General features: G+C 50.1%; 5 protein-coding genes across 5 annotated transcripts; 1 reads left to right on the top strand and 4 right to left on the bottom strand.

Moving 5' to 3' along the window:
* Positions 1 to 270: 270 nt before the first annotated feature.
* BDZ83DRAFT_755933 (malate dehydrogenase) lies at positions 271 to 1,486 on the top strand (the record flags this gene model as incomplete). Its single annotated transcript, XM_060514679.1, has 4 exons — positions 271 to 339; positions 400 to 549; positions 662 to 1,143; positions 1,210 to 1,486. 4 exons carry the CDS (start codon positions 271 to 273, stop codon positions 1,484 to 1,486), a joined length of 978 nt encoding a protein of 325 aa, XP_060360711.1.
* BDZ83DRAFT_634462 (putative Zn(II)2Cys6 transcription factor) lies at positions 1,323 to 4,154 on the bottom strand. Its single transcript, XM_060509096.1, has 2 exons — positions 2,472 to 4,154; positions 1,323 to 2,413 (listed from the first exon to the last, which is right to left on the bottom strand). The coding sequence occupies exons 1-2, from the start codon at positions 4,082 to 4,084 to the stop codon at positions 1,711 to 1,713; spliced, it is 2,316 nt and encodes a 771-aa protein (XP_060360710.1). The 5' UTR covers positions 4,085 to 4,154; the 3' UTR covers positions 1,323 to 1,710.
* A 208-nt stretch (positions 4,155 to 4,362) lies between these two features.
* On the bottom strand, positions 4,363 to 5,798 carry BDZ83DRAFT_634455 (uncharacterized protein). Its single transcript, XM_060509095.1, has 4 exons — positions 5,510 to 5,798; positions 5,427 to 5,440; positions 5,307 to 5,369; positions 4,363 to 5,211 (listed from the first exon to the last, which is right to left on the bottom strand). The coding sequence occupies exons 1-4, from the start codon at positions 5,582 to 5,584 to the stop codon at positions 4,563 to 4,565; spliced, it is 801 nt and encodes a 266-aa protein (XP_060360709.1). The 5' UTR covers positions 5,585 to 5,798; the 3' UTR covers positions 4,363 to 4,562.
* Positions 5,799 to 5,900: 102 nt separating this feature from the next.
* BDZ83DRAFT_722722 (D-isomer specific 2-hydroxyacid dehydrogenase) lies at positions 5,901 to 6,957 on the bottom strand (the record flags this gene model as incomplete). The annotated part of the gene is made up of 3 exons (XM_060512500.1): positions 5,901 to 6,700; positions 6,777 to 6,885; positions 6,919 to 6,957. The coding sequence occupies 3 exons, from the start codon at positions 6,955 to 6,957 to the stop codon at positions 5,901 to 5,903; spliced, it is 948 nt and encodes a 315-aa protein (XP_060360708.1).
* Positions 6,958 to 9,188: 2,231 nt separating this feature from the next.
* BDZ83DRAFT_587110 (uncharacterized protein) lies at positions 9,189 to 9,578 on the bottom strand (the record flags this gene model as incomplete). The annotated part of the gene is made up of 1 exon (XM_060506009.1): positions 9,189 to 9,578. A coding segment is annotated over one exon (390 nt), but the record flags the coding sequence as incomplete, so codon positions are not given.
* Between the last annotated feature and the right edge of the window lie 5,502 nt (positions 9,579 to 15,080).

The raw sequence follows: 15,080 nt of genomic DNA, 5'->3' as shown, positions 1-15,080 counted from the left end.
ACCGGGTCACTTTATCCGTGAGGCTATTGTAGGGATTATCTAGGGCACATCGGTAGATAGTATCGGGGTAATCATTGTTTTAGTTGACGCCGTGTTTCTTGTGTATTGCATGTGTGCTGCTGCATTTAGTTTGGTGATAACTTACTTACTTACTCCGGTTATCTCAAGTCATCTCAATCATCTTCTCAAGAGCCACTGAGACATCTTGCCACTCAAAATCGTGCAATTTCAACGTTTCAAAACGCAGCAACCTCCTTATCTTCCTTCAATATGGTCAAAGTCGCTGTTTTGGGTGCCTCAGGGCAGATTGGACAACCCTTGAGTCTTCTACTCAAATCGGTATAACTCCAAAAGCCTCATTCATGCGGTATCCAGGGCAACTGACATACATCATCATAGTCACTTCTTGTGACAGATCTTAGACTTTCCGATGTTGTTCACGCTGTGGGCGTAGCTACGGACCTTAATCACATTGATACTCCTACAGTCGTTAAGGGTTATCTCCCCGAGAATGATGGTCTTCAAAAGGCTCTTACCGGGGCGGAAGTCGTACTGATCTCTGCTGGCATTGCTCGCAAGCCGGGCATGACTCGTGATGGTCAGGCCTTCAGCTCCAGCGCAACCTGAATCTTGAGCTCACATACTTTCAAACTTGTTCAAGACCAATGTCGGCATCATTGCAGACTTGGCTGCTGGAGTTGCCCAATTCTGCCCCGAGGCATTGGTTGCAATTATCACCAATCCAGTTAACAGCACTGTCCCCATTGCCGCCAAAGTATTGAAAAAGCACGGAGTTTTCGAACCCAAGCGCTTGTTTGGCGTTACGACACTGGATGTTGTGCGCGGATCCAAGTTTGTTGCTGATGTCCTTGGCAATATCAGCCCACAGGATTTCAAGGTACCTGTTGTTGGCGGGCATTCGGGAGCAACAATCTTGCCCTTGATTAGCCGATCCCAGCCCTCAGTACAGCTAAACCAAGAGCAAATTGAGGCTATCACAAACAATAAGTTCAATCGTCGTGAAGATGGCAAATGGCAAGCTAATGTAGCCTTTGCAGGAGTCCAATTCGGCGGGGACGAAATTGTCAAAGCCAAGGCTGGTGCTGGGTCTGCGACAACATCCATGGCGTACGCTGGTTTCCGGTAAGTACTTTGGAGAGATCTATCTGTTTCGTCCATGCACAGTTACTGAACATGATACCCTCTTAGTTTTGCCCAAGCCATTATCAAGGCCTCTCAAGGTCAGAGTGGTATCGTGGAACCTGCCTATGTCTACCTACCTGGGTTGCAAGGAGGTGAGGCCGTTGCCCACGAGCTTGGAGTGAGCTACTTTGCTGTTCCGGTGACCTTCGGGCCAGGCGGCGCCGAGACCGCGCATCCTATTGGATCGTTGTCTGATTATGAAAAGGGTCTTTTGAAGGTTGCCGTTGATGAACTGGAAGGAAACATTAAGAAGGGGGAGGCCTTCATCCAGTCACAGGCGTAAAGGGACCGGCCACTGCGACGGTAGACACTTGACAGTGACATTGGTTCTAATGTGATTCTTGCTGCCTACCTCGCCCGGCTTTCTCTCAGCTAAGATTGAGCGATAACGTGGCCTGACCACGTAGCCTTTTGAACTCCAAAGTATCAGTAAGCCGTCGCGACCTTGCTCAGATCCGAAGTCCAACAGAAAAGTTTCACAGGCGCCAAATGACGAAGCTTTCGCTCTTAGTATGGATATTGTGCTTCTGCGCCTGCATCGTTTACGATGTCCAGCAGTGAACCCCATGTAGCTCCATCGAAAATGTCGAAAAAGTTGTCAGCAGCTCCAAACTGTCCATCCATGCCCTGATTGGATGGGTTTCTGTCGCGATCCGGAAATGTCGTGGGTATGGGAGCAAAATAGGAACCCATAGATGAGTTGTGGTTTTGGATATTAAAGTCAGGCGGCAAGAAAAGCTGGCTGGTATCGGTTTGACGAGCCTGACTCTGGTTCGGCCTAGGGCTGTTTGGGTTGAAGTCGGATGTCTCAAAGTTGAAAAGATTATGTCTTTGGCTTTCATAGACCCTTGAAACGGGATTGCTATCTCTTAGCCGTTGGGCTGGAATCGGGCTTTGAGTGTTATAGGTGGTGTTTGATGTTGGTAGTTGCCGTCGCGGAGACATTATACCAAGATTTATAGGCTGATCTTGTCGCCCAGACGCATTAGCGCCTGCTATCCTTCTTTTGCTTCGCTTGGCACGCTTTTGTGTGGCATCATGACCATCCTCATGATCTGAGCCCTCAATGGTATCTGTTCGGACTCTCTTATGTGTTTCGGGTCCCTGTGCGATACCCCGAAGCAGGACAGATAGCACTTCTCTGCAGTGTCGAGCCATTGCCCATCGTTTTATCGACTTGTTCAACAATTGCAGCGAACATTCGATTCCTCTACTTTCCAATTAGCGAATTGGCAAAACACGCAGTTGGCAACTTTGACGATACGCACGATATAGCTTTCTCAACGTTGCAGACTTTGAGCCGAGCTGCTAGAGCCAACACAAGACCGCTCATCCACACAGCTGACATGTATCCAGGCCAAAATAAAGGACCTCCCATTTCTGAATACTGCTCAATGATGCGGAGTATCGCGTAGGCAGCATTTATGCAAGTCTGCAATGCGTCACGGAACTCTGCACGTCTTGAGTCTAGTGAAAGGGAGGGCCGATGAAGTAGAAGTATGGTGTAATAGTAACTGACGAAGGGAAATACGGTGGGGTCTGGGGTTAGCTGTGGTATGTCTTGTGAGGCTGGAGTGAAGCGGGGCTCTGTGAGGTCGTTGCCATAGGCCGTCACATCCGCCTTCAGGAATAGAATTGTTTGATTGTCCATTTCCCTGGCATGAATGGACTTGTGGAAGACTTCTAGAACTCTTCCCACTAACTGTGAGTGCCGAACATGATGTTCCAGAACAGCTTGTGTTTCTCGACGGTGGCGGAGGATCGCGGCAGCCTTGGGTGATATGCTTGACGCCGGAGAGTCGGTACTGGCTCTCTCATGTCGGCCTGATTCCTTTTCTACCTCGGGCGAGGTCTCCATTCTCTGATCTTGACCTGCTGGAGATGATGCCAACCGTTCGGGGTGGTTTGCGGGGAGGTGTAGGTAGGTGTTCTCGACTTGGCCGTGGAGATCTGACTTTGCAACTGGTTCATGGAGGTCTCGCTGGCCTGGCGGGCATACGTCGATGTCTGAGTCTTGAATGCCATTCGGGTGCCCCAATGACTGGCTGATGAAACGGTCGAGAACGTAAAAGCTCCAGAAAGTGCGCTTACGCATTGAGCGCTCATCCGGAGACAGATGGTCGTACCGTACTGGGCATCTATGCATGCCAGATTGAAAGATCGACTTGGATAACAGGCCACTAACAGAGGATGCATGGCGTAGCGACATGCTGGAAATGAAATAGACTTGAGATGCTAACAATGCTTGGATGGAAATCGTGTCGCAGCGAAGGGCTAATATGCTGAGAGTTGGTAAGAGGTCTGAAGGTGAACGTATGACTGCTGAACCCAGATCGAGCGGCCCATCTGTGTCAAGCTTCGCAACGTTCAAGATGCACTTGAAGATGATAAATTGGCAGAGCGACCTTGAACTGCGCTGGTTGAAGTCGGGTGAATAGAGATTTTCCAAGTCTCCTAGACACTCAGGCCCTTGGAGGAAAGGAACCAAAGGATGCCATATTCGGAAGTATGTGAGAAAGAGGTCCCGAGCAATCTCATAGTCAGGCAATGAACTCATGTCAGTCATGATATCCACGCTTGAAGGGAGCGGTGAGGTCTCGGCATCCGACTCATGGTTCGCTCGACCAGCGCTGCGGCATCCTGGCCTCTCTCCCGAAGACTCATGGTCATTCCGGTCGTTGTCGCCCACGATGCAGTCTTCGGGAGATGGATCATCGTGGGTATCGGCCCCAGCAGCGTGGCGTCCATCGTCTCCCTCGGCGCCTTCGGCTGTTGAGAAGGCCCTTCGAACGGTATTGATGAAGAAGACGCCCGAAGAACTGCCAACAAATTGGCTTTCCCCGTTGGCAAGGGCTCTGAGGCTTCCGATCTCTGGTGCCATATCCAAAGACTTGTAGCTGAGCTGCTGATAAGCCAAGCCACGCCCCGCCGACGCTGTCTGCTCTCATTCGCCCAAGAGTGGCGGATGGGAATAATGTCGTTAAAAACGCGCTGACGCACAGCGCATTCAAGGGTGGGGTGCGGCGGAGTTAAATTACCCCGTGGCTGAAAGGGCTGAGTGAGTCTGCCGAAGATATCCGCCCATAGAAGCTAATAGCGATTCATTTCCTCCAACAAGCTCCTCCTAATGAGTGGGCGATGACAACATTGCGATGAGCTCAAGAAATAAAAATTTCGTGAATGATTCAAGACGTGAACTGAATTACTGTAATGATCTACATGAGGTACCCAGAGGAAGAGGTCATTGCTAGCTAAACCAGCGTACCTCGTATTATCACGCAACTATTCTCATCGACGTGTGCTTCACCCGCGGCCATACATGAACTAGTCTTGAATATGACCTACCCAGGGAACTACGACTACCAAAGGAATGCGCTTTCATAACTTTCTGAAGTTGGTGGGCGCATTTCCCGCCTCTTTCCACTCGTTCTCGTGTCGAGGCTGGCTCTAGACCCTGTCAACCCTTCTACAAGTAACCCAGCAGCTCCTCCGCCGGTGTCCCGTATCCTGGTAGCGCCCAGTTCCGAGGCTCTTGATATATCCGGGTCTATCATCAGAGTTTCTTCGTCTTCTTCCATGCTTTCTGCGCGGGTCATGCCCTCAGACTCCTCAATATCATCATCCCCGTAACTGTCATCGCCACCTGGTGTATTATCGGTTGGCTCGTCGTTTGTAGCAGCAACCTCGGCCGCGTGAGAACCTCGTTTGGGCGTCTCGCTTGGTTCTATCGAGGTTCGGTCTGCCCGCCAACGCTGAACAGCTTCTGCCGAGTCGATCGGGTGGTTGCCCCAGTACACAGGACCAAACTTATCCCCTTTGACCACCTCGATTGATGTCCCGCTAGTGGCCGACGAGCCATTGCCAGTCGATGGAAGGCCGGCTTTTGGGATATCACGAAATGCCCTTTCTAGTTGATTCCCTGACACTTGGGCCAACAGTGCGCAGAGAACTTGTTCGGTTTCCATCAAACGCTTTTCCATGGTCACGATGTAGTGCTTCGGGGGGCCACTACATATGCCTTAAGTGTCAGTCATAAAAGGTAAAGCAATCGAGAGGAAGATTGAAGAGGAGACTTGGCTTGACGACCAAAGCTCGAAACTGACCGTTTTCTCTGTTCAGGCCATTGACATGATACATTGTTGATACCGCATTGTGCACACTTTGGCCTACAGCGATGAGCTTTCCAGGTATTACAAATATCAGCCAGACCGGAATGAGCGTACCTCTCCCCGCTACACTGGTGGTTGCCCAAGGAGTCAGTCAACCTCTGCTGGTTGTAGGTGATGATTGACTCTTCTCAACCCACCTTGTGTTTTCGCGCCCTGCAGGCCAAGCAGGCCCCACGACTCCGAGTTATTTTCTTGGTTCCTTGGCCTGCCATAGGTATTGACGGACAAGTTTGCTTCTTGCCGAAATCGGGTTCAATTCGCCGTGGAGAGACGCTGGTGAAAGGCTTAAGAGACGGAGGCAATGACCGAACGCGCGTAATATTCGAGCCGCGGACAAAGGAAGCTCCGCGGAGGAGTCGAATGTGGGAAGAAACATGTGGGTACCCATCGGTTGCCCCACGCTGATCTCTCGTTCGACTGAATACGGCCAACATGGGAATCATGGAGCATCGGATATTATTGGAAATTTTGTCTTTCTCCTTTCTGCTTCGTAAGATCGTGCCTCATATGCCCATAGATATGTTGCTCCTATGCGGATTGCTCATAGGCCTCGTCCTGCTCAGGAACGACCGTCAACAGCCTCTCCTTCGAAACGCCGCGGCGCGCGTTTTCCATGGCGAGTGACTCCGTCTGACCGAGTGTCTCAACGGTGTGAGTTCCCAGGTGAGGCACGAGCAAGGCTCTTTCGTTCTTCACAAGTCGCTCGTCAACCAGTGGCTCCTTTTCGTAGACATCGAGCCCAACCGCGGTGATGTGGCCCTCATCCAGGGCGGCGGCCATGGCTGCGTCGTCAATGACAGCACCACGGGCGGTATTGATCAAGACTACACTTGGCTTCATCTTGGCAATCTCTGCGGCTCCGATCAGGTGCGTAGTACCGGCTGACAGCGGGACATGGACAGAGATAATGTCGCTGGTGCTGAGAAGTTCATCGAAGGAAACATATTGACAGACTGCAGCGAGATTATTCGACAGCGGCTTCCGGTTGTGATAGATTGTTTTGAGCCCGAAAGGCTCGGCACGGCGCTTGACTGCACGGCCAATGCGACCCATGCCGAGAATCCCCAATGTCTTACCTTGAAAATCATGACCAAAGTCGAGGCCCTTTTTGAAGTTGCCGCTCCTTAGACTATTAAAAGAGGGATTCAACTGGCGGATTGCTTCGAGGGGAAGGAAAATAGTCAGCTCGGCAGTGGCCGACGTAACTGGGTCTGGGGCATAAGTGACAATGATGTTGCGCCGCGTGCAGACATCGACGTCAATCTGATCGTGTCCGGCGCCAGTATGGCAGATGTACTTCAAAGACGTAGGCAGTTGGTTCACGAACTCTTCGTCAAACTTTCCAGCAACCTGTCAAGTGTTAGTACTACGAAGGATGATGTAACAAATTACTTACAGCTCAACTGGAAGACGTTCTAAAAATGGCTTCAGTGTCCTGATACTGGCTGCGCAAGTCGTTGAAGAACTGATCTCGCGAGGTACTAGTGACCACTTCGGGATTGGCCACCAGCTCCTAAGCCTCATACTCTTGTAGCGCATGGCGGACGGGGTTGAAGAAGAGGATGCGAGGTTTGGATTGAAACATGTTAGCGACGCTGTGTATCGTAATTGATACCGTCTACATTGACTATAATGATTGACTGGCGACCTTTGATCTTCCTTTAAATTACTGTAGCCATCTTTATTGGGTGCGCGCACTCGGCCAATGTAATACGTGGCCCGCGCTTCGAGCGCCACGGTTGAAAGATTAGGCGATGATGTGTGTACGGACGGAACGCATTTACCTGCTGGTGACGGCGGTGGTGGAACTGTGCGCTTTACTTTGAGTTGAACTTTGAGTTGTAAAAGTAGACTATCAGAATTCCCTTACAAGGTTGTAAGTCTGTTGGTTGCTCGGCCCTGGAACATCCGCCATCTGTCACTTCGGAATGTTGCAATGCTCAACTGCTAGAAGGAGGATGACGTCGGTTGCCCATATTGCCGCATCGTCTAATCGTGGGGGTTCAACCCCCTCTGTGCATTGTCCATGATCCGTTGGCAGCTTCCGAGCAATTCAGCATTTGATTGCTGCTTGTCCTGTCTTCACCCTACTCCAGAAACCCCTTCAGAAGACGGTATCCAGGTCAGTCAGAGTATAGGCCCTGATCCCAGCCCCATTCAGCCCTACGTTGACAACTTGGTTAGCCCGTGTGATTATTCTACCAAGTCATCGCCCAGTTTGCGTTTGGGGGCTGCCGATGTTGCCACCTGTATAGTCCTGGGGACCTCGCTTCGAATCGTCGGTTTTCCTGAAGTAGAAAGAGGGGGCATGCGCAACAGCGTACGGACGTAACATGCAAATCGATTGGCCACTATAGAGGGGCGAATGAGCAAGCATGACACTACAATAGCAGCTAGCAAGTTACTCTTAATTAGTCTTGGTCGTAGACTTCAAGCTATATTCGTAATGGGACTATGTGGAAATCGCGTCAAGCGTTAGCGTTTAGCTCTCAACGACCAACACCTCGTAGCACCAGTGACAACCTCCTAGAATTGTGGCAGCCGATTCGACCAGTTGTTGCCCTTGGTATTTGGTATGCGTTTGTGTTACTCTCATTCAGGGCGACGACAAATTTTTCGTATCCTGTGACGCTCGCGCTCAAATGGGAAGAAGTGGAGTAGGTTGAGAGACAGGCACGGTTGAGCACTAGGGTTAAACGAATACAACTTGGCATGGGCGAGTGTCCGTAATTCCACAGGTGTATGCCAGTCCAGCAGTCCATTGATACATGTAGTCTTTCAGAATGTTTGCACAATTCCATACAGTATAAAGCAAGACGTCGGTATCTGGACACTAAACGACGAAATGACGCGCGATCGCACTGGGTGAAAAGCTTTGGTAGGAAACTCGACCGCTCACCCTAGAGTGCAAGACCTAAAAGTCTTGCTGCGATTGCAGTTTTTCTAACATCTGCTCTTCAGCTTGCCTTTGCCATCTTTCTCTTCAAGTGTGTATGCTCGTATAGGTCGTTTAGGTCCGAGTTGCGCCTGTCTGGCACGCAAAGGTATGTTTACGAGTTTTGCCACTGTGACGTCGGAAATTATTGTCTAGTGGCATTCGGCTTGGGCCTGACGACGCCAACTGATATCTTTTGTAAATGGACTTCTTTTCCAAAGTAACTACGGATAAAAAACAATTTAGCGATCAGATTCCGGCCCGCCGCTCTTGAATAAAAGCACCTGGTGCGAGAGGCATCTAGAAAACGTACCAGACCGTTCGCCCCATGCAACCCCAACGATTTCGATTATCTCGCTACAATCTCAGCCTCGGATTCTGGAAGGCACAGTGGCGATGATGTCGGTGTCCGGCATGCAACACCCGGGCTGATCGTCTCGTGTGGTTGGATTTGCCCTTGGTCGTCAAAGAGTCATCGTTTACCCATTGTAATCGGAGTTGTCGGGCACCACGACGAGCTTTTCGGCAATTTATGACCAGAGCCAGGTTCAGGGCTACCGTTTATCGTTCGTTGGCGTCTCCAACATCATAAGAGTTTGAATTGCTCTATCGACCAAAACTTGCAAATAATGGCAATGCCAGTCAGCTTCGGTCGCGTCTTGACTGTTTAGAGGATGTTCCCATCGTACCGGAGATATCGTAGCCTGCTTGTTTATTCAAACTCTGCGATTGCTAAATCGCGTCCTGCGCAACTTGCCTCGGCAGATGATGAACACTGCGAAGTGTTGAGGCGGTCGAGTTGATAGAGGTCGTCACCATTGCCTGTGACTCGAAATTCGAATTATCCGCCATAGCTCGCGTTTGCACAAGACTCGGTTCAATCAATCTTCCGGGTCCAACGGGTTCATGTCGGCTTTTTCCCGCATTGAACTCGGTTTGGAAGATGACGGGCTCGATTTGCTTCTCCTGTCAGCGAAGCTATCCTGTTCGATGGGTTGCTTTCCCAGGAGGAGATCTCCCACTCGGACGAGGTCCAGGACATGGAACGGGTCGCCTGTCGATCGTAGTCGATTGAATATTTCGGTTGCCTCTGCTTCGGGCCGTGAATAAAGGTCTCTGATCAGCTCGTGGAGATCATTATTCTCTTTTTCAAGTTCTTCCAGTCGATTGACAATCGCCTGTCTTCTGGTTGTCTCAATTGGGGTATCCCACTCGCATTCGACGTTTTGAGTGGAACATCGCGAACAGATCGGTCGGGTTGCGGAACACTGTGTTTTCCAATCCTAATCAGCTTTGTGGCTGGCCGTATCGAAATGATAGAGATCCGGCTGGCTGGGCCTTGACTGGGCTGAATTTCTGAAGGGGGTGGATGAAGAGGGGAAAAGGTTGACGGTTAACTGTCTAATCTATTCATGATTTGACAAGTCTTTTGGCCAATTTGCCCCACATTGACGGCGATGTCAACGACTTTGACAAGTACCGTTGCTATGTGTGTTACACCAAGTCGTGCCAAAAGGTACTTTTCTCATCAGGGGTAGGAAGCTAAAGGTGGGCGGCTTTCCCTCTTCACAGCAATCTCCGTAGAGCGTAAGAGTTACCTTTACTTTGCGTCTGCGGCACTCCAGGCACGCCGCTGGAACAGCTTGTCTCTGCCGTCGAAAGGGGGGATCCGTTGAGATCACGCGAGGACCAGCGCCGGCTGGTAAGAGACGCCTGAAGCTTGTGGCTGTCGCAGGAGTATCCGGGCTCGGAGCGTCCCTTGAGTCATCGTCGTGTTGCAAGCCCAGCATTGGTTCAAGATGAAGGAAAGAAAGTAATGACAGCACAACAAGGCTCTCTCCATCATCAGCCTCGTAAGAGTATTTATAGCCAGTTATTATTGAGTGCAATCAATATTCCAACAGAATCTCTTGGCCACTGCGCATCTCTTCTCTCGGCCATAGTACGGATACCTAACTGATACACCCCACAGGCGTGGTACCATCCCTGCTGGCGTTCGGAAGGATTCCTGTCTGCACTGGCCGGGGCCATCGAGAAGGTGAACTTGCCCTGTCGATTGAAAGCCCCCTCAGGACTGCTAGTCCTTCCACAGCAGCTAATCTTACACCCTACAGTGCCATTCGAGCGGTCCATAGTGTCGACGCGATGGTCATCCGCATATGGGCAGTGATGTGGCAAGTTAGTCGAGGCCCTTCAGATGCTGCGGGTCTCCTGCTTGCTTTTTACAATTGTACCTGTAGCGACTCGGGTGTTGCTTTGCCACGGCTTTGCGGTCACTATGAAGCGGAGGATTTATTCCGATTTGATGAATGTATGCAGAACGCAAATTAGTTCTTGTCTGCTTCTCCTCGAATCCCATTGACCGCAAAATTGGCTCGAAGATTCCCCATCGAGGCGCACTTTTTACTCGAGCTGAACAAAGCTTTAGACGTCTTTCAAGCTGGAAAGCACGCAAGGAGAACGAAAGAAGCCATGACGTGGATTTTCGCTTATGCCCTAAAAGCCGTGCCATCATCATGATCCACGGGCCACGAAGCGCAGACTGCGCAGTACACACATGGTGAAGGTTGGAATCTCATTAGTGATCCGGCGGATAGACCAGAAGATCCAAGCTCCTCAACCATCATGTAGGGCTGTGTCCCAAAACTCTGGCACTTAATGAGGCGGCCGACCCCTCGATTCACCAGCTTTGTCCGTCCAATGTTAGTGGTGATTCGTACTTTAGATATCAATGGCAAAGCGGTACCACTGAAAATACCGCATTCGCAAGAGTTCTTTGTGATTATTACAAGCGAATTATGATTTATTTTGGATTCAGAGCCACAATCATTACTCGATGGAGGTCAAATTCGATGCCATTCCGGAAAGAGTCGTGGTCAATGAGTTGACAGTACCAGAGTCCTTCGTAACCATTCACACCTTCTGGTCTCGTAATCATCCATCCGATTCCTTCTATCGACAAGTGGATGAAAGAGAGCAGCTGTCGACAAGTTTGAGGATTGGCCTTCGCCTCCGGCATTGCGACCTAGGAAGTCAAGCGCCCAGCCCCTTCTCGATTCTCGATGCGATTAACTGCACGAGCTGCAAAGCCGTACTACTCTACCATCCTGGCCAAACTTGAGTTTACTTAAATCTGGAGATTGACCGTGCCAAGCTGGCGTGGCAGGCGCCATGTGCTGCGATTCAGGTTCGTAAATCTCACTACAAGCCCGATGGGCCGGCCACCCAACCACGGCGTCTTCGTCTTGAGCCTTCACATTCTTGACCTTGTTATCTGAAGCAATCGCATCTAATAACTTCACACTACAAGCGTAATTAAAGTCTTGAATACATTCCCATCTTTCTCGCGGGCACTCCAAGCACCTATTCTTTCACCTTCGCTTGAGGGGGCTATGGCAACTCATTAAGGTAGGAATCAGCCCCTCGGGCTTCGGAAGTCGGGGCTTAAGCTGGCCGCACCGAGCCGTACAACGCCGTTTTCTTGGTCGCGGGGCGAAGAACATGGACACAAGCTAATTCTGCTTTCGAGAGCTACCTAAGGCCGATCATGATTAGCTCCACGAAGTAATCCGTCGCAGCGACTACCTGAGTAAGGTACATAGGTAGCCATTGGCAACGATTTAACGATGAGCTACTTACTACATATAATGAGTCCTGCATGTCTATAATGTAGTGTAGTTTAGTCAATGCTCGGTATCACAGAAATCCTAGCGCAGTTGTCGAGCAGGCTCTGCAAACAATTTCACGATTCAGTGCTTCGGCGCTACCAATCCCCCTTTCATTCAAGCGCAAGAGACCTTCTCAGAATGTCAACTAGGCCTGTACACCGCAGGAGAAAGTACTCAGAAGCGCAGAGAGTTCAATCTAGGTCGCATCTGGGACTACCACCGTGGCAATATGGCTGGTATGTCTACGTACATGGGGATTTAGGTCTCAGGCAGAAACAGCAGATCCAATATCGCCCACCGTATGATGGTAGCACAAACCTGGTGGAGACCTCCTTCAACATGTCCGTCTCTGGTTCTTAGATCTCTTTCCATCATTTTTCCACTTACAGGAAGGGAAATGCCATCGCGACGACCTCCTAGCCTCCTGAAGATTGCACGGGAAATGCCGCAAAGAAAGTGTACAGTTGCGCAGTGGCACCGTAGCGTTCTTCATACACATGACGACGCTCGTTTGTGTCCTCCGAGGCCACTAAAGCTGCGACCGCAACTTGTGATAAGAGTCCCGGCAGCTGAATGTTGCCCTGCGACACACGCGCCAACAGGCAGGAAATAGGAGCAAAGGATCACTGCGACCTTATTTCCTGATCCCTCTAGAGGTACCGTTCTCCATTTTGACGAAACCTGCAGTTACAAAAGTTGCCACCCAGTCGAATCATGAATGGGTAAATCTGCCAGGAGTCAAGGGTCAAGCCATTCCCAGTTTGCCCGAAGTTCGATTACACGGCGAAGCCAACCATGAAAATCTTACAAGGCTATTTCGATATGACCAAAGTTAAGGGAGACGAGCAAGGGAGAATAAACGACCGGGGAGTATCAATTACCAGAGGCAGTCTTGCAACCCCCAGTACACCTTTCACGAAGCTCAATCATATCCTAAGACCTGTCTATCGTACCTTAGGTGAGTGAGAGGAAGGGCGCCCGCCTCCGACTCAAACAGCGTGCTCATAAAGCACCAATCTGGAAACAAAGCCATTACTCGTCAAGCCATTCCAGAGCCTTTTCAGGTGCTGCAGACCTTAAGCATCGGCAGGCATCTGACTAAGTAAACCTCTACAGTCTTCTCTACATACCAGATGCTCTGTGCTCCAGGCATGGATAGGAGGGTTTTGGGAAGCTGTAGAGTCATTGTGTTGCATCAGACGGGCCTTGGGTGCTCCCCTTGGAACTTCCACATACCACTGAAGCATAAAGTGGCGAGCTTTGTCTCCTCGCCTTTCGCATCATGCTATATGAATTTGAAGATGAGAACGTTGCTAAGGGTTGTAGAACAACAAAAGAAATCAAATAAGAGGGTGTAGGTAGGTACACTTGGTCAAGCGATAATCATCTGAATGGACAGTAAGATTTACCCCTATTCAGGATGTCCGATATCTCCCGCGGTAAAATATGCGCAGTCCCCCACTTCTCAACATAGAGTCCGTCTATTGGTATTGACTCCAAGCCAATGAATGAAAAGTCTAGTTTCTCGAGGTACAATTAGCAAGCAAGGGCCGAGAGACACACATCTCGGGAACAAGACAATTCCCGCCTCCGATCATGACCAAATGGTTTCCCTGCTCCAGGAAGACAAGATGATTGCTACTATCAGGAGCTAGAAATCCATTTAGGAGGGTGTTACCACAAGGATGATGAATCATGATGAGGATCTTCGAACTGGTAAGCATCTCACTGATGATGTGCGCTGACATGTGTACTAAAGAACAGTTAAAAAACCTATGGAAGCCGGATGCTGCAGAGACCAACTTACTAAAAATATCAAACTCCTTTTACTGTGCTGCGTATACTGACCCTTGATGAGCAGCGCGCATTTCCAGCATGAATTCGTTACTGACCCAGATAGGTTCAATGTACTATCATGGAACTTGAAACCTTCGCCTCCGATGTTAGGTCACAGCATCGCCGTAGAAGACTGGACGTCCCCTCCCGAACAATGGTGGCCACTCATCTAGCTCAGGGCTAATTCTCATCGCAGCATTAGATAGGGGTCCCGTTGGCGTCTGTGGTCATTGATCCTTGCGGTCATCAGGAGCAACACGCTGAAGGACAGCGCACATAACAAAATCAGCAGTATTTATCGGGCGCTGAGAGTCTGCAAATTTCAGTGCATACCAAATCCTTAGGTGCTCGCTATTTAATCACCGCCAAATCAGCTGACGGTCTGGCATCTCTGAGTTGTGTTTTCGGCATGTACTTGTTGTGCTCTACAGCCCATACGCCATGTTCTTTAGACGGTCGGTTCGTTAAATTGCATATCAATGGTTATGCAATTAAGAGAGAGTCCGAGCCCATCCCAACATTAGGTACCCAACTGAATGCGCGTAAATGTCATGCATGCGCAACAAACTCTATCACCGACGATCAGTGCTAGCCGGTGGGATCATGGACTTCACGGTCTAATTTCTCCTCACCTCTCTGCCGGAATTCGGTGGAGCCGTGACGGTTGGGATGCGTCACTGAAGCTGGGGTCAAAGATGAAGATAGACTGATTGGTTTGTGTCATCATCAGGAGAGTTTGGGCACTCTGATAGGATTGGGGGCCCGGGGTCCTCTCCGAGTGCCACACACGGCCTCCCATTGGGCAGAGGACCGTCTGATGAACCTGGCCACACCATCTCAAAACTGAAAGCCTCTTAGCATCAACGGTGAGAATGTTGGCGCATCCAAACCGGTTTGTTGCCAGACCGGGCCGATGAGTGTGGGCAGCAACCTTGCAGACTTAGAGGAGTCGGAAGTCGGACTCTGACTTGAAGGGGAAATGTCGGCAATTCTACCTATGTCAAATAACATTGTCCGATAGTCGTAGCCCTGCAGCTTAAATCTGCTTCGACTTGGTGACCGTTCACTTTGCCGCCAGCACAAGCTGTTGATACACTTATGAGGACAAATTGTGTAGGTTGAAGATCATTCGTCCCCTTTTTCGAAACTTCCCATTCTTTCTACGCTGTTTTCTTTTGGTGGCTTTTTTGACAAAACCAACATATACAGGCAGGAATACTACGAGGTGAGGCCGGTACACACGGGACTCAATAGACAAGCAACAAAAAC

This window comes from Colletotrichum acutatum, assembly GCF_030867785.1.
Source record: "Colletotrichum acutatum strain CBS 112980 chromosome Unknown BDZ83scaffold_112, whole genome shotgun sequence".
NCBI classification, from domain to species: Eukaryota; Fungi; Ascomycota; class Sordariomycetes; order Glomerellales; family Glomerellaceae; genus Colletotrichum; species Colletotrichum acutatum.
Note: the sequence above shows the minus strand (reverse complement) of the source record. Positions and strands in the feature narration are given on the sequence as shown.